Below are 23338 nucleotides of genomic sequence, written 5' to 3'. Positions count from 1 at the left end.
AACATTTATATCGGTCATGTGGACATGCTAACTAAAGTAGCCTAAAATCAATCTTAGCTGTACTGCTTGGAATTTAAGAGATATATCTAACTGTATATTTAAAACACACACACTCTCTCTCTCTCTCACTAGATAGCAAATGAAAGGGATTTACTAGGGAAAAAACAGTTTGTGAGAATTCTGAAGCATTACTATTTGTTGACCTTAGCCTGAAAATAAAATATGTAGTGTTTGTGTGTGTGTGTGCAGTATGGGGTTGGGGGCATCTGGTTACCTTTTATTGAAGCACTTTCACAACACATCATTCGTGTGGAGAACAGCATTGGCTGATGAGTTTAAAATGGAAAATTACAAGATAAATGAGAGGAAGAAAACATAACAAACCACACCAGAAGGTAACTCCTACACTTCAGAAAGGAGAGACATTATTCGCCTTCAGGCCCTAAAGAGGTAGCGGGAAGTTTCCAGCATCTGATTTCATATCCACGGGATGTTTTGTAATGTATTTTTGTGAGAGGCTTCAATGTTTTGGACTGGAGACACACAAATATGCTAAAAATGAAACAGTCCAGATGAAAACTCCTCTGGATTCATAGTCTACCGTGGACAGGAAGTGGCACTATCTGCACCATCAGCTCATGTTTTGCCCTCGGTGTGAAGGGTGTTATTCATACTTAGCAATGAATATGTAAGACTTGTGTGCACACATATTAAAATCAGTCATACAAAGAGAGATCCACCCTGAAAATCCTTGAACCAGTCTATGTTTCCTCAAATATTTGTTTTACGAGAGGCATGTCAAAGTTTTTCCAGTGCATTTGGACAATATATACTGTAAATAACCGATTCATAGTTGTGTGTTCACACCCGCATTAATGCTACTATAAGAAAAGTGATGTAATTCACCCTCGACAAATCACCAATTTAATGAGTCATCTTTTCAAGACTAAGGCTGAAACAGGAAATGAATGAGAGACATTGCCCAGAGCTCAGTATCGGGTAGCACTATTTACTGACTCCACTCGGAGCAATGCAACAAAGTCTGGGTAAACAACAGAGAATGGTCATAAACTTGTCATAAACTTGCACTTCATTAAACCACTACACAAAACCCCTTTCATAGCTCTGTCTTTAGTGCCCAGAAGGTTGGCAGACAGGTTAGCCTTGATGCTCGATCATTCCCGTTGGGTTTGAGGTTTTAGGCATCGAATGTACTTTCTGACCACTTGATACACCGAAAACAAAAGTATGTGGTTAAAATATATGGGCAAAACATGTTAAATGTAACATGTAAAAAAAAAAAGCCTGTGTTAGCAAGAGGAGTGTGTATCAGAGTAGTACACTTGTAATGAGTTATGTTTAAGCCCATGTTTTTTCTTTATTAATGCCAGAAGGATGTTTGATATTTTTCAATACTGCAAATTTACAAAAGTGTTTTTTTTAGAGGTCAGAAAATATCATGGCAGTGCATGTGATATATCCTCTGTTCCAATCCCTCCTGCCTCTTGTTATTTTCTCCTGGGACTAATTCCGTCATCTCTCTAGTCTAGAATGAATAGTAGCCTTGTCTTGAAATAGAGCTTACAAACTGGACATCGTTCAATTTCACTCTGCCCACGGACCCACGAGACTTCCATTACAGAGATTATACCGTTTCTATGAATCAATGGTTTATCTAAAAACAAGGCACAACAATCCTGTCTCTTTTTTTTGACATTTCTCAGGATCTTGGATGAAAAAATGAAAATTACCCTTACCCATTCATTTGTGTTATCAAAACATGAGGTGTAGAGGTCCATTGAATCAGGAGGGAAGGGGAGGGGGGGGGGGGGTGTACTCATTTACAATAAACAAGCACATTATGCTTAAGGGTACCATTTAACATTGAGGCAAGTATCATTTTAGGTCATCATTTATTGCAATCAGGAGTTGGAAAAAAGCTTGTTTACTTCAAGGGAAGGAACATTTGAGACTGTGTTTGTGTGTGTGTATGTGTGTATGTGTCTTAGAGTGTCAGGTTTGGAAGACAGGCCCGGCATATAAATAGCCCAAATATTTTCCAAGAAAGTCACTCAAGCATTGTAACAAGAAGCTTATTATCTATGCTTATGTGGTGCCACTGTCATAGATCACCTGTAGAAAATCTCCACATGCTGATCAGTATCACAAGCATGATCGAATGTCATGTTGACATCAACAATACAATAAAAATAAAAACAACTCCCTTTATCAGCTTTTGTGTTGCCACTGTTTGAAAATATTTGTTTAGGTCAATGTTGGATGACGAATCTATAGAATGACCCAGCGTAAAGCTTCTCCGTTATGAATTTGTTTTTATGCTAAACCGTCTTAGCAATAGTTTGAAAATGTAGCAAAACAACAACAACAACAATGACAATGAAAACTAAATCGTGAATATTTAGCCCAAGTAACCGGTTTGTTTTGGGGCACCAAAATGGGTATGTTTTTGGACAGGATACTGGAGGATAGGTGAGCAGAAATGAATCTCTTCCACACTTTGTTTTGGTAAATATTTTTCTCTTGCTCTAGTTAAATGAGATGCTTTATTTAATTATCAGTCTGATACTTTGAACAGGAAACAGCTGTGTGGCAAATGTTAGACCAGCTCGTGACTTGAGAATACGCTTCAGTGGAGCCTTGAGTGAAGACAAGACCAGAACTTAGAACTTAGCACAACGTCAAAAAACCATGACATCTTTCCGCATATTTTTAACGTGTGATTATTTATTTGAGATATTGTTGACAGATCCAATGAAGTGAAAAGTGAATATTTCATTCAGGATATGAAGCATGCACTGGGTGACAGACATCAGAGGTGGAACAGATATGTTGCAGGGGTACTTTGCACTAAGAGTTGCACAAACTGTAACTTCCTGTGTCGTTTTTTAAATGCCTGTCCTAAACACTAAATGTGTTACATGCATGCAAATTAGCAATACCTCAGCAGCACCACACACAAGCTATAATGATCACGTATTTTGTGGGTCATAAGCAACAAGATGAGCATGAAGTTTTTTTTGTTTTGTTTTTTCTTTTGACCAATCGTATCGAATTTATTGCTATTTGTTAATTTATTTATTTATTTACTTTTTTTTTGGATAAACAGTTGACTGAAATATTCCATGGAACAAATAGAAGCTTCCTTTTCCCTCTCCGTGTACAGAGCACAACCAGTGTATTCAGTCAGGTCTATGGCTGCACTCCTCAAAAGAGCCAGCTACTGACTCATGGTGATTGAAAAATCCATGAAGCAGTGTGTGTATTGAGTGAGACAGACAGCACTCTGGATTATGCTCACAATAGTAAGAAATCGCTTGTGTTCATTCTTGTAAGAAAGAAAAAGGGCACATTTATACGCACACCCACTTGTGACAGGCAGAACAGAAAGATGGTTGTATGAGTTACATGAGGATATGTGAAATCCAGCATCTTTTGCCCCTGTATAGTGACTGTGCTATGTTACATACAACACATGACGTTTCAGTAGCATTTGAAAAGTCTTTTCGTTTCCATGTACATATGAGTGGGTACAGATACCAGTCATATGTACCACTCTTCATGTACAATAAATAATACTACATGTCTGATTTCATGATATAGCTTTTATTATCTAAAAGATTACATATTGTTTGCATATCACATGGTATAATTGCAACACATGAATTGCTTACAAATTTAACATTATTTCTCTGTCAGTGGAAAATTGGAAACACGGGACTGTAATTTGTTCTTGTTCTTGACTCAGTAAATCAATGAGTAGTCAAGGTCTATTAAAAGCACCCAAAGCCAGATATTATAATCATAAAGCCTGAATGTTTATGCTGAAAATAAACTCTTCATGTTGTCTTCACAAGTATGTTTCCAAAAATAATTTTTGTGTCATAACTCCTGACACCACCACTAGAGGGCAACTCTGGTTATGAGGATGTATTCATGTAGTACTGATAATTAGAGTTTTATATATATATATATCCTGTGGTGTGGGGGTGATGAGGAATTGAAATTGAAAATGGCGCCTTGTTCATAAGAAAAACTCCCATCCAAAATAGCCACCAACAAGTTTACAACAGCTGCTATGCTCGCAGGGAGTGCTACAAAAAAAAACAACAACCCAGAACTTCCTACTTTGGAGTTTTAGGTAAACTGTGGCTCATCTGCTGTGACTGACTTTCTTCCTCATTTCCTCATATGGTTACCAGCTGCGTTATACATCCATATAATCACAGAACTTCTCTAAAATCCCACTGGGGAAATATCTGAGATTTCGCTAAGAGAGAGAGAGAGAGAAGTGGGTTTTTTTTTTTGTTGTTGTTTCTTTTAAAACTAAACTGAAATCATTTTCCATGAACATTACAACTCATTTCAGACCTCTTTTTTTCTGGAAGACTTTAAGACTAATTTGTTATGGTTTCTTGAATCAGTACATTGACCAGAAAGTAGCTCACTTCTCATGTGGGATGAATATGGACATAAAGAGATGATAAAGGAGAGCCATTTTTTAATAGTCTCTGAAAGTGAATGTAGGGTATCATTAACATCTTCTTTTCTGTTTGCTTATTTATTTTTTTTTTAAACCAAACATTGCTCTTAATTTCACCAGAACTAAATCAAAAATGTTTGGGGAGGAAGTCAGTCAGTGTTGGGTGACCACAATCTTGCTGATAGCTGCTGAAGTTTTCCTGTCTACTACTAGACTGTCAATGAGGTTCTTCCAGCTAACGTAAGCAATGACATTAACAATTAATGTTGAGGAAGACAGTGCGTCACTCTTTTTCAACACACATTCCTAGCAGTGACATTCTGACTTTCATAATTTTTGTCTCCTGTGTAGAAAGTTGTAGAGCTAAGGAAGAGGAGCTTGTGTTTTATATTTGCAGGTTAAAACCGCTCAACAGAAGCATGCAGAATCATGTCACCCACTAGTTCCTGTATAACATCTCCTTTCCACCCACATAGAATTCTGCTAAACAGTATCAATCTATAACTCCTTCTTCTCTCTCTCTCTCTCTCTCTCTCTCTGTCTCTCTCTCTGCGAAAGAGAGACAGAAAAAGATATAGACCTACAGTATAAAAATATTTTTTTAGGAAATGTAAACAAGGGTTATGGTTTACCGTCTTTTTGATATGTGTATGAGCAAGCGGACAAAAAGAAAACCTGTCTTAACAAAGAGTTATAAAAAAAATAGTTTTAATGCACAGTGGACTGGGAGGACGCTGGTTTCAGAATTTTTGCACTCCAAAGAAGAAAACTGCAGATCTTTGTAGGCTACAGGGAACCAATGGGAAATAAGCTGACACATTGGGGCAACAATTGCACCTTTTTTTAAATGTCTCTAAATATACTTCCCTCCCAGATATTTCCATCAGTTTTCTCACAGATGGCAAAAGCTTGGTAACAAACAGGTATTCATATCAGCCAATCGTAGTCGACAACAGTGACATCACCTCTGTTTCCAAGGGATCATCTATAAACTCCCTTGTTGCTTTTTCAACAGACAGAGAAAATAACAGGAACATATTAATAATCGTCGACACCATCAAATCTGCGTCAAATCAGTCTCTTAAACAGCTGAACGACTGCGGCCTGTCCTAACACTCATATGGTAAAAGCTACTGATAAACTGATAAAGTTGGGGGGAAAAAAAGTTGTTAAAAAAGTTATCTGTTCTGTTTGCCTTTCCCTAGAACAATATGTAATGTTACCCAATATTAAACATCAGCCAATTTACGTAAATACCAACATAGAAAACAAAATCAGTCATGACAGATGACGGCAGATGATAATTTCCCGCACTGAGGGACTGATGTTGTAAATTAGCTTCAGCTATATACCCCTGTTCAGTGCACCAAAAACAGCCTTGACAGTTGTCAGTGTTGACTGTACTTGTCCCTTTGAGAAAATGCATAAATGATAATACTAAATAATGATTTGAGAAAGTGTGTATTTTTTCACATTTTAGGATGGCATTGTGCTTGTGTGACAGTGTGCGACAGTGTGTGTGTGTGTGTGTGCGTGCATGTGTGGATTAACTCCTGCCTCTTCTCCCCCCTGTCCGTCGCTGTGGTTCTTCATCAGTCACATCCGTATGCGCTGTGCGTCCTCTTCCTCTAGCCTATCACAAGCAACAGACGACAGTTCTGTTTCACTCTCTCTCTCTCTCTCTCTCTCTCTCTGTCTTATGTACGCACACACAACGCATGGCGTATGTCTCTCATTTTTGTGCAAGAAGAAATGAAAGTGAAATGTGGTGTGGTTGCGACAGGAGGATTTGGCCATGTAGCAGTATGGGGAGGGAGAGTAAATCACAGAGAGAGATAGAGATGTTCGTTTGGAGTATAGAATTAGATTCAGGAATAGGGCTCAGACACAATGGTAAGGAACTTCATCGTTATGCAGAAGGTTCTGGTATTTGGTATAGATGTAGGTGATTTTGTGACAGGGGTCCTCTGTGGTAACTCATGGTTACTAACTTGTTTATGTGGTTATATATAGTTCTTTAGGGTTATGGTGACAGGTTTGTCGGGCTGGAAAGGATGTCACAGACTTATAGCAACATGCTCAGGTAGAGGGCCCGGGTTAGGGGACGGTGTACTCACAGGCTGGGCCGACCGGGCCACGTTTGAGACCCGGTCCTCCTGCGAAGAAAGCTTTTTCAGACGAGCCTTCTCCAGATGATCCATCTGAGTCTTCAGGTTCTCTGAGTCAAACATGTACACACCCACACACACGCACACCCACACACACAGAGCATGCAACACACAACACACACACATATGACATGACTGACGAATGATTGGAAAATATTATACACAGGGTGTATGTTCAGTAAAACCTCAAAAGGCCCACTGCAGAGTAGAAAAGTGTATCTGTACCACGCCTCTCTAAAATGTATCTACCCCCACAACGAGCATCCAATCATCTATGGCTCATCAGATAATGAGAGACACTATGTACGTACACACGCACACGCACACACACACACGCACAGGGACACTGCCATCTTTGTCGTTACCTATCAGCGCAGGGTCGGGGTTGGTCACGTGGGGAGTGATGGAGACATAAGCTCCATCCTTGGAGTCACCTGACAGAGATAAATACGTACTAGAAATGGCTTGGCTCATTCCTTCTTGCACCAAAGCCTGCACTCACATTCTAATAGCGAACCAAAGCAATACATTATATATATGCATTATATAACACCTAAAACATGGGTTTACATAAAGCTGCTGTAAGCTTAGGCTATATCTATACTTGTCGTTGTAGATAAAGTCTCTCTGTACTAATTATAATGCAAAAAAGCAGAGCTGTAATTCAGCAGTTACTTTCCGACTTAAATCTACAACACCTCCTGTTTCCGGTTTCCACACTGACATTTTGCAGATATTTTGGGGAAAACTGGAACATTGCAGTTTCTAGAATGTTTGGAATCAGACCGTGAATGGCATCGTAAAGAATTCCCCAGTATTCTAATAAGTGGAATGAACCGGATTCCTTAAAGGGAATCTCCCGACTTTTTAATATTGTGCTAAACTAAATTCATAACTCACGTTTGCATGTTTTTTTTTTTTTTCCCACCTACTGCCCTTGAGCAGCGGGGGCCTTTGGCCGCACATTACTCACGGTTGACTGAACAGACCAGGAAGGAAGCTCGCACTGGCAAGAGCCGGCTGGCGGACTCCTGCGGCTGATGTGCCAGGAAGAGCAGTTTCAGCGTTCCCCTTTCATCGCACAGATCCAGCAGCTCTGAAAATGAACACGCACACACACACACACACACACACACACACACAAGCGTGAGGGCATATAAATGTACAAATTTGGTGTGGAGGGCAGGCTGTGTTTTGGAACAAACCTTCCTCAGTGTGTAGGCTGAGTGGTGACGCTTGATGATTCATGCCCTTAGTCCTTATTAGCTATGAAACGTCGAATGTTAACCACCGTGAACTCCTGACGCCCCTGTTTTACCTTTGACAAATGTATCGCTAAGCTCACATTGTTGATTACTATTAAATCTACAAAATATTTTAAAATTTGTAAAAAGAAGGTGTTGAAGCCTTCTTGTTTTGTCGTTCCTCTTTTCTCGTCTGCAAACTCTTTTTTTTTTTTTGTCTCAGGTGTCTAGTTTCAAATAAAGATGTGTGTCAAGAGCATTGGGTGACCTTGTTGCTATCACTTACACAGATCACACTTACGTAAGCACACACAAACACACAGCCACACACACACACACACACACTCTCCCTCTCTCTCTCTCAGCCATGTGTTAACCACACTGTCACACTTTGTTAATGATACTTGTAATGAAACTCATCCATTAGGGAAAAGTATTAGAGCCTCACAGATTGTCACAGGTGTAAACAGGCACCACAGTGGGAGAATATGTTCAGTAAGCTATCAGAAGTATGAAATATTCAAGCCTGCTCTGACCCCTGAACTTTTTCTGAGGTCATGTCAGCTTAGCTGTGTCACCCTTTGCCAGTCAATGAAGCAAAACCTGGGCACATGTACGCATTAAGCCATTAACCACATTAACCCTAACCATAACCTCCTTTTTTTTCTTCCAAATTTAGAGCAGTGTTTCAAGGACAGTTAGCTAACTAAGTACCTGTTTTTACTCTGTCCTAAACACTAAGTACAAGCTGCTCCTCTGAGCTATGTGAGCTAATGTAAGGAATTCTTTGGAGAGTCCCTTATTCCAATACATTTGTGGATGGATGGTTAAATGAAAAAGAAGTGTGTAAGAAAATGATTTAGCACAGCACATCTGAACATCTGCTTTTTCTGACCGTCCAGTAATATGTTTATATTTACAAACTGCTCTGTTTTCCAGACAGGGCTAAACTAACATATATATTTTAAGCAAATATGAATGTTTCTGATAATATCAAAAAACCACTAAACCTCACACCGTAACATCAAAGCGACATTTAGTAAAAGTATCTCAGATTATTAGCCTTGCACCTCTAGTCTCCAGGCTTTTAAACTGAAGTGTGTGTGTGTGTGTGTGTGTGTGTGCGTGTGCATCTACCTGTCTCAGCGAGACCCAGCTTTGTCCTCAGGTACTGCAGTAGCAGTATGATCGGGCAGTCAGTGTTGACCAGGAACTGTTCATTATCTGAACACACAGATCTCAGAGGATTTAGTGTGGTTCAAAACAACAGGGGGGGGCAGCGACACACACACACACTACTAAAACATCTAAAATTAAAACTCTGGAAAAAGTTGGAAATCCTTCAAAAATTATACATGTCATTATTGCTTCATTTTAGACCACGATGGATTTCTGAAGGAGAAAAAAAATCATACTTCACAGCATAGGTTTTACGAAGACATATGAATGTGTTCCTCACCTGCGTGTTTGATGTAAATGAACATCTTGTGAGACAGCTGGGGGAGCCTTAATCCTCAGTGAATGCAGAACAGGTTTTTCAAATGATGGAGGCTGGAGTGTGGCTAATTTGAATGCAGTGCACGGCATAATGTGGTTGTTCTCGCCGTGTCTATGATGTCATAATTTCCTCTTGTGCCTGCAGCAGTTACTGGAAACTGATTCTACCTGGGAGTACTCCAGCATAGCAAGACAACTCATCTCCAGAGACCTGGTGCAGTATTCTAATCAAACCGTAACAGTGGTACAAACCACTTAGAAAACGACAAAGAAAGACACCCAAAGCACATGCTTACATATTTATGACTTTTAATAAGAGCACAGGTAATTCAACACATATTTCTCAACATTTTACAAGATTTATGACCGTTTTACTTTAAAATGTCAGCATTTATTACATGTCACTATTAAGATGTATGTCAGAACGTGTACTCTATGTCCAATCTTTGACTACTTCTAAAATAGCCACCACTAGAACACTGGTTTGGAGATGTGATGTGAGCAGGTTGACTCCCACAGCTTGTTCAGGGGGGACCCAGCTGTACAGAGACAGGCTTGCAGCAGTCTCCTGCTTTACACAGGACACATCTCGGCTCTGCATTGCCAGTCTCAAAGGCTTCCTTTAGGTCTCTGGAGATATGAGCCCAGCTCTGAAGTTGAAGAAGGGAAAAACAAACAAACAAACAAACAAAAAAAAAACAGATGTTAAAACCTCTAAACATGTACAGAACAGTTTTTTGAAAATATGAGAAATACGTATAATTTATTTTGGTCAAAAATGTCAAACTATTTAAAAAAAAAAAAAAAAGGGATTTGTTTGTATCTCTTTCTGAATGTTACTTAGCCAGCCTGGAGACAAGGACCTCACATTCATTTATATGCATTGATTTGTTTGGTATTTGGAAGTTTTGTCAAAGTATGTCAAAGTAACGGGCCCTCCCAAAGAATTATCTTGGCTCAGAACTGGTACCTCTAAAATATTGCCCCACTGGTATAATATTCCTCAGATACTGTGTGTGGACGACGAACCCCATGGCACTGTCCCCATCTTTGGATGGGTTTAAAGTGCACTCCTCTTGTTGAACACTAATTCTGAAGGAAACTGTACATTAAAGCATGGGTACTCCTTTTTGGAGAGAGAGGCAGAGATAAGAGCCTCTTTATTGTGTGACGAATGCCAAACGCCAGAGTGTAGTCTTCACCACGTGGTATGACTATATAATCCTCAACAGAATCATTTAACTGCTCAGTGCTATTGTAATTAATACGTGGATTATCACAGTCATAAAGTTAGTTCCTGTTTGTAGCATTTGCTGAATTGTGTTTAACAAGAAGACACAACCCCCGCAGGAAGATTTACAACCTTGCAAAAACCCCATAAGCCTGAAACACAGTGCATGATTTTTCACGAGCCACACTTACATATCTGACCTTCTAGTCAGAATTTTACTCTGGGTTTGTCAGAATGAAAGGGCCGGTCCTTCAAATATTCTTCTAGCTTTGGTGAGACAGGTTAACCCACAATGATATATACAGGTAAAAACAGTAAAGGACATTTTCAGAACAAGCAAGTAAACCCAGACAAAACATGTAGTCACAAATTGAAAAATTCTTTAGCAGCACGCGGATGAGGTGACAGAACAGTACGGGGACTGAGAGTAAACCCTGGGGAAGAATTTACCTGGTAAAAAATACACACCTCAGTGTTGCTATCATATCTACTGAAGAGATCCTGCAGATTCTTGCTTGGAGAAGGAACCGCGGGTAGCAAAATCACCTTTATTCTAATGACAGGGTATCACGTGCCGGGGGGAAAAAAAACAAACAAACAAACAAACAAACAAAAGACAGTGATGATGGTAATTCAGAGAAAGCCATTTGAGAAGCGAAGCATACAGTTTTAGTTATATTACAGTTATATAACTCCAGGAGAAATCATTCTGAAAAGAAGTCTCATGTGTGAGGACACAGTGTGAGGATGTATTACTAATTGACACAGAGAGTGATACCACTGATACGAGAGACGGTGCTATCGGCGAAATATTCACCTCTCACAATAGCACAGCAAAATGGCCAGGGCGATCAAAAGCGTGGTTGCAAAGATGACAAAAAGCAGCCCCAAAGGAAAGCGTTTTTCTATGGGTAAATGGAAAAACAGTCAGACATAAAACGTGTTAAACTATAAACAGAGACACAAGATTAGTGTACGCAACAATCAGGCCAGAAATAATGAAAAATGTTCGTGCATGTTTTAGTACTTGGTTTGAACGAAGCAGGTTCACTCCAGTCACTCCAGAAAAGGGAAGAACCACACAGGTCATGTACACTTAGCCTGACCTGGAAGGTGTACTCAACATCCCCCGAGACCTCTGGTAAACTGAATGACGTAACAGTGACGTTAGGTGAGAGCTGGAAGAGGGGGGGGAAAAAAACCAAAACAAAACAAAACATGGACTGAACATGGTTGTTATAAGACAACAGTTAGTGCAACATAGACAGCAAGTTATTTACACATAAGACTTAAAAGTACTGTACATAAAAACCGCCTACGAGACACCTTCATCATGTCTGTTTCGCCAATTCTTGACTTCCCACAAAAAAAACAACAACAAAAAAAACCCTTCCTGTCAATTATAGTACACTATTGTCTTAACAACTGTTAAGACCTAAGCCTTAGAACAGGTAAGGAGCCTCTGATGAAACCAGACAGTCAAATTCCACACCAAACAACACTATATTTCTTTATCTGCACCCTTCCCATTGGAATGAACAGTTGCAGCAGACCACTCCACAGTTCCCATTCATCTTGCCTAGCCCTTGAGATGTAGCCTATAATCTCTGTGAGTGTCATGTAGTCTTACCTGCCATTCACTGGGCATCTTCTTATATCGAACCTGACTGACAATACATCGGCTTCTCCCGGGAGCGTTGTATTCCCAGTGTAGCCAAAGCTCAGATGAGCCATTCAATGTCAGTGTCAGGTTATATGGTGGATTCAGTTTCACTAGAAAGCCATAGAAAGAGTTAAAAGATTACTCTTCACGTACAGACGCAAGACACAAATGAACTTCTTTAAAATAAGAAACAGCTCAATGGACAAAAATGAGACAGTCAATGCAATATTACTAAAACAGAAGGTTTCCCTTTGTTGCTTTGTCCCTGCCAGGTAGCTAAACGCCAAGTTTAAAACATTCACACAATTAGCACAGTAAAACATCCTGAAAATCCATTCCTTGTCTGCCTACCTGACATCCTGAGCTTATGTGTGAGGGAAACAGAGCTGTTTACGTCATAGAACAGACTGGTGCTGAATTCGCCGAACCTGTCCTCTGGACTCTGAAGTGGGACAAGGCAGCCTATATTATAACCATGTCGCTGTAGATACCTGGGGCACTCTGTGTGAGGTTCGTCCTGAAGTCTGTAAGGGAATGGGATCAAAATAACTATTACACGCACACTCTCATTGTCCACGTGTTGGTAATCTGGTAGTGCTCTCACATGTACATCCCTTGAGTTCTAGAACTTTGAAATTCTATGAGAATTTGAGCTCTATGATTTCATATGAGGGTTCTAATATCTAGATTATGTGGGCATGTTTTTATTTAAGAAATCATTTTTTTTTTTGTGGCAAGAATTCAGTCTTAATGGATTCTGATTCATTTTCTGCTTACATTTTCTGCGAAAATGACTTAAGTGACTTACGAGCTGTTGAATGTGTAGTTGTATGCAGGTAAGCTCTGTGCAGTCCAAGTGCAATGCACGTACTCCAAATTGATAATTATGCATTTTACACCTACAGGTCAAAAAAGGCAAACACTCAGTCATGATAGACACAAAGAACACATAAGCAAAGCTCACTCAAAGCAAAATGTAACAGTAAAAAAAACAAAAAAAACTGGATCACAAACACAAGTCAACCCCTAAACATACAGGGCTATGGCCACCTTGTCTTTTTGGGGTTAGTCAAATGACCTAACCGACTCAAGCTGACCCTGACCCCCCTCCCTCCCTCCTTATGACACGTCAAAGGCAAATGTCAGTGAAAAACAACCACAGATTAGCCATGAGATAATAAGTACAGGAAATCACCCACACATTCAGAATTTCCCTTTAGGGAGATTTTCAAAGAACGAACATTAAAACATTCATTTATACCTTTTATATCACATAGACAAAAAAGAAACCAACAAAAAAACAAAACAAAAACAAAAATCACACTTTAAGATTATTACCAAAACAGATCCAAGTACGACAGAGAAAAGTAATTATAAAATCAGAGTCCAGCCAAACCTCGTCAACACTGATCAATAAAACGGGATATACTTTCAGTCTCGTCAACTGTAAAGACTCTTTTTTTTTTTTCTCCTAGCTCAATCCCAGTACGGTATGTGTCAAAAACTTACTAGGATGTTCTGTTGCCGTGGTCGCCAGAGAAAGTAACGGTAACACAAGACATGTCAAAAACATCCTCAATCACCAACGTCAGTCACAGCACATGGCCGCGTCTAAACGTCTGAGGGTTCTCTTGTCAGTCTAAAACAGGATGTACCTTACTTCCGCAACCGTTACTCTTTCGGGTTTAGCAAGTGGTTTCATGAGTTGATCGACCTTACCCCCTGTACTGTTGGTTAGGTTTTTTTACAAGGGCAATCACGTGGTCGAGGGAATGACAAACAAAAACAGATCAAAGGACAAATATTTATTCAATTTTTCTCTTTTATTGGAGCAACCGGAAAACAGGGGTTCACAATCGTTCCATCTCTGCCATCCCACAGTCGAGTGAAAGAGCTGATGCTGTCCTCAATTTGTGCTGCTCATTGTTGAGTCTACAACCAGGAAAAGAACTGTGGCTTCACGCAGTTTGGCAAAGCACTCATTCACAAATACCTCTCCTCAGCTTGCACTGCATCATCTGGCAGGGGGGGTATTCCAGAAAGCAGGTTTAGTGAAGACTCCGAGTTAGTTCACTCAGAGCAAGTTGTAAACCTCGTAATAAAGAGCCCTATGGCTTCATTCTCCTGGCAAAATAAAGCCATACGGCTCTTCTACTAGGAGGTTTACAACTTACTCTCCGTTAACTTAACCAGCGGTTACCTGGACAAGCCAGTTACCTTGCTTCGTAGAGCAGGCCCCGGGTCTTTTCCTGCCAGGTCACTGACAAACTTTGTTTTGAGCACTGGTCCAGTCGTATCATCATAATAATGGTTTTAATAAAAACACAGTCTGTTTCAGGTCTTCCTCTGAGTTGCGACAATATAATTAACTAGAATCAAATAAGACCAGTGACCTTGTTCAAAAAGTTAGCAAAATTCTGAGGCTGGCCAGGCAGGAAGGTTTTCAGTACAGAAAGATCCATGGTCTTCAGAGTTTGGGTCAGAGTGCTGGGGTAAAAGACAAAAAGCAAAAAATTGTTTGAACATGAAGTTACAGGGACATCAACGAAAATTACTCTGCTGGTGAAACGTTTCTTCTTTTGAAACAATGGAACATCCACAGAACACAACAGTTCAGATCAAACACATTCACATTCAAGAAAAAGATTGCTTGACAGATGCTTGACATTATAGCTTACAAGTGAAAGAAGCGCTCTGAAATTGGTTGGGAGCTCTTTGATGTGGCCAAATACCTGCAGGTGCAGTAGAGCAGATGACAGTCAGAGTGCAGCTGTTTAGCGAGCTCGAGCTGATGATTATCCATTAAGTTGTCATTGACAACGACAAGAAGAGGTTTACCAGCACCGAGAGCCTCCAGACAACTCCCTGCTCCTAAAGGTCCACAACTTGTTAGCTGCCATTTTGATGTTACTCACAAAAACATGTACAGCATTCAGCGTTTAAATTTTCTTCGGCTTAGTACCTACCCGCATGGCTGATAATCAAGTCAGCTTTATTGATGTAATCGGAAATTGAGTCTTTGAAACGGAAAACTTCGAGTTTAAGGCCGGGACATCTCTCAGGACCCGGCAGAAACGAACCTCGGCCAACCTGCAGGGCCAAGTCTGTGTACCCTCGATCAACTAATGCCTGGAGGAGACAGGGGATTTGACATTTTTCAGTTTAGCGTAATTATACAGTAAACTGCAGTACTAATGTCAGTTTAATTCTGATGTTGTTACATTAGGCTACTCGAGATTGGGCTTGGCTCTAATGAATGGTTACTAGTTTGGTTAAAGTTAGCTTATGTTACCTTTAGCTTAGAGACAGTATATTATCGAATTTACCTGAATTGCTTCTTTTGTAACCAGACTGACTATCAGTTCATTGAAACTTGTTGTTCCTACCGTAACAAATACGGTTTTCATAGTGCCAAAACCCAGTTTACATTCACTTAATTACAACTAACACATGAGCTGTTACGACCGCCACGTGAATCTAGAAACAGTGCGCATTTAACTGAAATGTCAGCGTCTGGGTCGAATTTCAACATAAGAGTCCAACTCAACTTTTCCACAAACGTGAACTCAGGAACGAACTTAAACATAACCCAGTCCTCAAATAATCAACAAAAGTGTTGCTCATTAAGAAACTCTCAGATTAATTAGAACCGATAATGTTTCTTGACATTTAATGTCGGTTTGCGCTGCATGAAATTCGGCCGCGCGTATTAAAACATCTCATCGTGATTCATCCCACTGTTTCGAATGTCAGAAGTTATCATTAACATATTAGTACATGGGGAAAGGCTTATGCACAAACTTGAATAACCAAGACTTTTCCCTTACATTTTTACAACACCTCGGAGGCTGTCACCGTATGCCCCGGTAGACACTGTTCTTTGTCAGCAGAAGCAACAAAAAGCGTCTAAAAATAGAACACCGCCATCTGCCGGACATATTGTAACACACTTCTTTCTAGCCGCCTGCAACAAAGCGTCGATGTGAATGACTAAGTTTCCATAACATGTTTTGCTACCTTGTTCTGTACAAATTATGATGGGCACCAATCGTCGTTCTAAAATAACGCTATTATTCAGGTGGTTCCTTTATTTGGAGTCCCTTTATTTTAACTCCATCATTTTGTGCACATTTAGATGCATAAAATGAATTATCAATACACTGATGATGAAACCTGCTGGACAGTGACTTTCCTCGAATGTTTACTTAAGCTCAGCAGGTAAACAATGGGCTGTATTAGGCTGTCACGAGAACCAGCAAATTCCTCATCATGCGCTCTGCAGATAACTGGGTACAAGCACCATCACTTGGATATTCTGGTTTTAACTATAAAGTTTGCTCAGGAAACTTTAAAAAGTAAGAAAACAGAAAAGGAAATGATGAATTATCATTTTACATTACTGTTAAAACTTGTCACAAACAGTGCAGTATACTATGGTAAACGGGACAGAAAGAGTAACATTATACTTCCTTCAGTCAAGTCTCTTTTAACATAAAAGATCATATTTCCAGATCAAAACTACTGTTAGGGTCACATGTTCAATAAAAACCTGATCAGAAGTTGAGTTCATGCCACTCTATATAAAAACATACGTTTTTCTGTCCTACTGCTGAAGTTCAGGAGGTTCATTTTAAACAAATTATTTTGGTTCTTTCCAGAAAGACAGAATGGGAAGGTCAGTGGAAGATCGGCAATGTTTGATTGTCACAGATAGGAATTCCTTAAACAGCAGCCACCTGTCAGCTTTTGTGTTTTGTTTTCTTTTTTCTTGTTGTTGCCTGGGTTTTAGGCTGTTTTCACATGTTGGCTAAAAATGTGTCCGCATATCTACAGTAGCAAAGACAAGAGTGGTACAGCTGACAGGGCATACTACAACTTAACAGTGTTGGAATATGTCGACAGCATTGTACAAGAGAACCATGGCATGCAGCAGTAGACTCAGTAAACACACACAGTTGAGACTTAAGTCGTTTTAAGGCATCATTAATACTTCAGTTTCAGAAACAAAGCATACTGTGGTCACAAAAAAGCCAAAACAGCCCACAGGAAAAAAAAAGAAAAGAAAAAAAAGGCAATATGTATCTACCTTAGTAATTAAAGACTTTAATAAATAGATTATTATGAGTAAAAGCAAACGCGACTGTTTCCAAAAAAAAAAAAAAAAAAAAAAAGGGGTAAAAAGCAACACATTAAGATAGTCCAGGGTCTCAAAACCTGCATAAATGGCTGTTATCACTTTTAAAATTAGATATTAAACATAACATTAAAAGTAAAACTGGGGATGTATAACTGAGCACCTTCAGGGCAGAAGAAGCCCTAATCATTACCCTTGCTCCCACTAAGAAAATAGACATCCATATTAGCCCCATTCCCAAAAGCTGTCTGTCCTTTTTATAGCATACACTGCCATCACCCCAAAGACCAGCTCCTCTGAAGGTGTGTGTGTGTGCGCACACTCTACGCTCATCACTTCAAGGGTCGTCAAAGATTCGTATGTCGCTCCGCTGAGTTCCCTTCAGCACGGCAAAGACACACAAGCCTCTTCACGTAATCACAGGCTTCCGAGGTAGAGGGGGCTCAGTGGTGGCTTTTGTGGCTGATGGGACCAAATGTCACTGAAGCAGAAACTGGTTGAAAAGGTGCATTCTGCCAGGTGAGGGGCCTGAGAAGACAGGGTGCAGAGAGTAAGATGTGGATTATCTTAGATATGCGTTAATTGTCCAACACACATAGACACACAGACACATGCAAGGCATAACAATGAAGGGGAGGAAGAAAGAAACAACAATAACAAAAAAAAAAAAAAAACGGTTCACAAATTTGCTGACAATGCATCAACGCTAACTTTTTCAAAATCCATTCAGAGGAAGCAATATTAAATACCATATATCTACAGACAGTCCAGTGGCAATTTGTAACTCAGGCTGACATAAAATGTGAGTAGGGAAATTGCAATATATGTATACGGAAAAAAAAAAAAAATCTAAACATGACCAAAAAAAAAAAGTAAAAATGCCATGGACATTGCAACATCACTGCCAAAAACTTAACAATACCATAGATCAACATTTTAAAACAACACCACCTTATTTAAACTGGTTTTAAATTTGACAGGCATTTCAAGGCAGATTCAGACGCATTTTTGCTAAAATGCTGAAATCAACAGCATCACGGTTGCTCAAAAAAGTTGACAGGGATCCAATATTACACTACACAGTTCCATTTTTCCCACTTTTTTTCCAGGGCTAATCATGAAGCCTAAACAGCCCAGATTAAGGATCTCCACAATTTAGCCAAACAATAGGATTAACAAAAAATGATCTGGATTCCACTTTGAATTCAATTCCATCGGTTTCTTTGTTCATAGATTTAACTGAATTAGAACTTTAATTCAATCTCAAATAACTGACTTCAGGAGGATCTGGTCCACGCTCAGTTCTATACGGTTTGTGAACGCACGTCTTCACATATGGAAACGTTATGGTGCCACCAGGCCCCCTAAAAGGCAGTGTCGACATCCGTTAATCCAAAGAAAGAATGTGACTTCAGTTTGCAAACAACATTACTATAAGAATACTGCTTCAAACTCTAGAGTGATCTGTAGTTCAAGAACAGTCCCTTTGAAAACAAGTATTTAATCATCAAGTCCAAACCATTAACAAAGCATGCAACATGTAAAAGGATACTACTCTTAAAATTGAACCATTATGTTAGATTTGTTTTTCTTTTTTTTTTTTTTTTTTTTTGAGGTAGAGGATCACAACGGTCAAATGTTCTATGGAGCTTATGAAAATGGCAGATTTTGCAAATTAAAAAACACGCTCAGTAAGTAAAGAGAAGTCTCCTTAAAATCTTGAACACTGGCATGCTCCTAAAGGCACTGATGTTTCTCACATCTCACTCATACTGAGTGGAATGTATCCATGTTAGTGACCGTGGTACATGCTTGTGAGAGACAAGTTTAAAGCCTGTATACATGGAGCTCCATTTCTCAGTATATCTCTCACGTGTTTTATGTACTCTCAGGCTTGCAGTAAGGTGCAGATATACAGGTTGAAATCTTTGCACTAACAATAGAGAGAGCATCTGCTGGGGACTTTTAAAGCACTCCAGATCTAAGTTTCCTGTTTTGGAACATCGCTTTTGATTCAGGATGTCGGGTCTTCCTCCTTCTTTGCTGGGAATCTCCCTGTTCTCGTGTGGTTTGTTCACCCATGCCGCTCTGCTCCCCCCCCCCCCCCCCCCCCCCTTCTCTTTTTACTGTGTTTCCCATACGCTGGGCTCTGGACAGTTTTAGGTTTTCAGACCACATTCTCCGTTTGATCTTGTGATAAAGCGTGAAATGCCTTCGGTTACCGTCTTTTGCATTTTCTGTGAAATGTCATTCCGTTAACTGGTTTGATATCAAGATCTAAATGGAATTCCAATGAATATGGACTACACTGCACTGCACCAAACAAACAGGAAAAGAAAAAAAAAAAAACCCAAACACAGGCTTTGGCAAGTCAAGCCACAAAACAGTGTTCCTTAAGTGCTTGGCAGACGTGCATAGATAATTGCCCGTTTCGGATGTCTGTGAAATACTGACTTGACCCATGCGTTGTAGGTGACGTTACTGAATGAGTGCCTGTTAGTCGAGAAATTTAGTATTTGCTAAAGCAGTACAAACAAGTTTAATGCTTTTAGTAACTGGATTTGAGTTTGAACTGGGTCTGTTCTATGGGACACACTCGAGAGTTCACAGTTAAAGTCCTCTTACCAACAAAATTCACCCTAGGGCTGATTTTACTTGATGAAGTGAATCTTTTTTATGGCACCACGGAACACAGCATTAGAGAAGTTCTCTGTTTATTCTCTTCCCTTTCAAACAAGACCTTAATTTAAATTCAGCCATGGTCAATGTGAGGGCTGTAAAAATAATGCAGGAAGCCTTTAGTCACACTCTAAAATAAATTTCTCAAAAACAGCTGACAGGGGGGGTTGCGTGTGTTTTTGGGATTGTAAAAGCACAATACCTGGGGGTTAAGTGTGGTGAGGCCTGGCCCCTCACTGCACCACACAGGCTGTGCAGCATTGCTCCTGTTTCTCTGGCAATGTGGCATAGTTCATCTGCCTTACAATCTCCGCAAACAGCTCGTCTACCATGGTTTTACTTTTGGCCGAGGTCTCGATGAAGGGGCAGCCCCACTCCTGTGCCAGGGCACGGCCATCGGAACCAGAAACTTCCCTCTCCGATTCCAGGTCCACCTTATTCCCCACCAAGATCAGAGGGACTTTCTCAAACCGCTTTACGCGGACTATCTGGTCCCGCATTGGTCTGATGTCCTGGGAAGAAGGAAATGACAAAGATGAAACTCATGATCAGTGTACGTTCAATAATCTGTGACATTATTTAGTGAAAATTGAAAGGCAACAGACCTTTGATTATTTGCTACCTGTTGAGCCAACAATGACACTGGTCATAACTAATTAGCGATATAACATTAACCATAATTACAAAATACAACTTAGCAAAACCCAACGTGGACAACATACAATATCTTCTAACTACCCAGGAAGCATTGGACTAGTTTTTGCAGACGGTCCACATTAGGCATAAAAGTATCACTAATAAGCGTAACTGAACCATTACCTGAAACGACTGTTGATTGACGAGACTGTACACCAAGATGAAGCCCTGTCCATTCTTTATGTACAGATCTCGCATGGAAGCGAATTGCTCCGTCCCTGCGGTATCAAGAATCTCCAACACAGAGGGGGATGAATCCACCTCGATCTCTTTGCGATAGAAATCTTCGATAGTCGGGTCATATTTTTCGATGAACGTGCCGGTGACAAACTGGACAGTCAGCGCTGACTTCCCAACGCCGCCACTGCCCAGGACAACCACTTTGTACTCCTTCATTAGGGCGGCAAGCTTGACCTGAGCCTTGACTAAATGACTATCTACTAACCCAACATAAATTAACCTAACTAATTTAAATTCTTCAAATGTTTAAAAGCAAGTGATGTCTCATTGAAATTGGCTAATGATTTATTTGATGCCGGTAGGACAAAGGATGAAAATACCAGCCCTATCGCACACAAACCAGATTGTTTGTAGCCAAAAAGAAAAAAAAATGTCTGGAGTCCTGTGCTTTGCTAGCTGACTAGCTAGCTAAATCTGCAACGCCCCTCCATGCCCGTTCTTGATAAGGAGCCTTACACCGCCAAGTCCTACTTGCTAACAGTAAACCTTGTTTCCAATACAGGGCGCTTGGTTATTCTTGCCATTGAGTTGCAGTCAAGCTTGCAGGTTAATATGGTGAGACAAACGATGTATTTGAGGTTCTTTCCATGTTGGTTTCTATGAGAGAAGCTTCAAAAACCTATCCCGCTAACTTATCCTAGCTAGCTTGCTAGCCTTTCCCTAAAACAATTTCTTGCTAATAAATACCGTTGCTTGACTGCAACCGGTGTTGTTAAAGAGCAACCGTCCGTTTGTCACACACACTAGTAAACGGATTCCCGTCTTGACTTTCCGTCTTGATTTCCCGTGCAGTGACTCCTCTTGACTCGCAAACTACCTTAATTAATGGGTTCGTATTTCAATCCAATAACTTACCATCCACCCTACACGTTGTCTGTGATGATCCTGAAGCCATACTGTTCCCCTACTGTGATCGCTGGTCTAGTCCTCCCTCGCCTCCCTCCACCTATCAGTCACAGCCCTGCTGGATCTGCGCAGTGACGATGGTGCGGGCTCGTTTTCCATCTCAGTCTAACCAATGGATAGTGGACGGCAATCCCGTCGTGATCTAGTTTTTTTTTTCCGTTGAGACAACAGGTGATTGTATGTAATTATTTCAATGCAGTGAATTTAAAAAAATTCAGCCCTCATGCACTGCCTTCCTCCGTGTTGTTGTTAGGGGCCGTTAAATGAATACAGGCATACTACCAGATAATGGCATGTTGTCTGGACTTTCCTGAAATATGACTGTTTTGATCAGTGTGCGACAAACTTGACTTAACAGGCTAGCTTTTCTATTTTTCATCAACATGTATTATTAGCATCAAACAAAATTACACTACATAATTCGACTGATATACATTTTGAGACGCTTAAAACGCCACATTGGCACTGGTTGGTTCAAAGGACTTCTCTGGGCGAACAATACCTCGTCAGCGCTGCTCTTATCAAGCTAAGGAAATGAAAAATCTTACGACACGAATAAATCAGTGAGTCAAAACCTAAACGAATTGAAATGCTTGACAAGGTAATAAATTACAGTTCAGTGTGACATACAGAAGGCACAGTGTGCACAAGGGCTGTGAGAATTATTCCTTGAAGTTCACCATCGTGTTAAATTTACCAACATTGTCAAGGAGTTCCCCACCACAGAAATGTGTTTTTACAAAATCCTAAGGTGGTGATTTAACATATGGAAAGAAAAACAAACAGAAAAAAAACCCCCAGGACATTAAAAACCACCCAATTAGTTCTCTTAAAGCTTTTGACATTGGCGTGGTCCTTAGATGTACTGATGCTCCTTTTTGTGTCTTGGCTGTCTCCACAGAAGTTTACTTAAGAACCTTGAAGATTCCTGAACATAGTCACCGTAGCAAAGAGAAATGAAGTTCCAGTTCCTAAGCTGTGTTTACAGATAGTTCCCTCAGGTTCTGTATACTGTTTCATGTCACCACCCTTCCTTTCTATGCTCGGTGTTCTGATAAGAAATAAAAAACCAGAACCTAATAGCAACAGTTGTCAACACAGTGTCCTTGGAATCTGAACTGATCAGATTTGGCTTATGTAACATACTAAAACAATCATACACATTGTTACTTATTTTCCTCTTTGGTTTTAGCCTGGCTCTTTTTCAATACTTATTTGTGTCAACCGTGTCTCTGAATTATCTCCAGTCTGTTACAGTACTTTTGCCAGACAATAAAGGAAGATAAAACAACAGTTAACACACAGTCATAACCATTTAAGTGCCTTTTATTAAAAGGTCAAACAAAAATAACAAAGATCAATACAGGTATGTATATATC

General features: G+C 40.0%; 4 protein-coding genes across 4 annotated transcripts; all 4 read right to left on the bottom strand.

Moving 5' to 3' along the window:
* Window positions 1-6558: 6558 nt before the first annotated feature.
* Window positions 6559-9397, bottom strand: c2hxorf65 (chromosome 2 CXorf65 homolog). The gene is made up of 5 exons (XM_030765567.1): window positions 9373-9397; window positions 9051-9137; window positions 7643-7765; window positions 7035-7103; window positions 6559-6719 (listed from the first exon to the last, which is right to left on the bottom strand). The coding sequence occupies exons 1-5, from the start codon at window positions 9395-9397 to the stop codon at window positions 6559-6561; spliced, it is 465 nt and encodes a 154-aa protein (XP_030621427.1).
* A 305-nt stretch (window positions 9398-9702) lies between these two features.
* il2rgb (interleukin 2 receptor, gamma b) lies at window positions 9703-13973 on the bottom strand. Its single transcript, XM_030765644.1, has 8 exons — window positions 13814-13973; window positions 13113-13203; window positions 12656-12828; window positions 12272-12414; window positions 11669-11819; window positions 11459-11546; window positions 11110-11194; window positions 9703-10060 (listed from the first exon to the last, which is right to left on the bottom strand). The coding sequence occupies exons 1-8, from the start codon at window positions 13875-13877 to the stop codon at window positions 9935-9937; spliced, it is 921 nt and encodes a 306-aa protein (XP_030621504.1). The 5' UTR covers window positions 13878-13973; the 3' UTR covers window positions 9703-9934.
* A 158-nt stretch (window positions 13974-14131) lies between these two features.
* On the bottom strand, window positions 14132-15779 carry zgc:92907 (UDP-N-acetylglucosamine transferase subunit ALG13 homolog). The gene is made up of 4 exons (XM_030766263.1): window positions 15631-15779; window positions 15271-15433; window positions 15037-15175; window positions 14132-14791 (listed from the first exon to the last, which is right to left on the bottom strand). Exons 1-4 carry the CDS (start codon window positions 15709-15711, stop codon window positions 14680-14682), a joined length of 495 nt encoding a protein of 164 aa, XP_030622123.1. The 5' UTR covers window positions 15712-15779; the 3' UTR covers window positions 14132-14679.
* A 1694-nt stretch (window positions 15780-17473) lies between these two features.
* On the bottom strand, window positions 17474-21435 carry rap2c (RAP2C, member of RAS oncogene family). Its single transcript, XM_030765861.1, has 3 exons — window positions 20937-21435; window positions 20320-20629; window positions 17474-17966 (listed from the first exon to the last, which is right to left on the bottom strand). Exons 1-2 carry the CDS (start codon window positions 21207-21209, stop codon window positions 20351-20353), a joined length of 552 nt encoding a protein of 183 aa, XP_030621721.1. The 5' UTR covers window positions 21210-21435; the 3' UTR covers window positions 17474-17966; window positions 20320-20350.
* Window positions 21436-23338: the final 1903 nt, after the last annotated feature.

This window comes from Chanos chanos, chromosome 2, assembly GCF_902362185.1.
Source record: "Chanos chanos chromosome 2, fChaCha1.1, whole genome shotgun sequence".
In the NCBI taxonomy this organism is placed as follows: Eukaryota; Metazoa; Chordata; class Actinopteri; order Gonorynchiformes; family Chanidae; genus Chanos; species Chanos chanos.
Note: the sequence above shows the minus strand (reverse complement) of the source record. Positions and strands in the feature narration are given on the sequence as shown.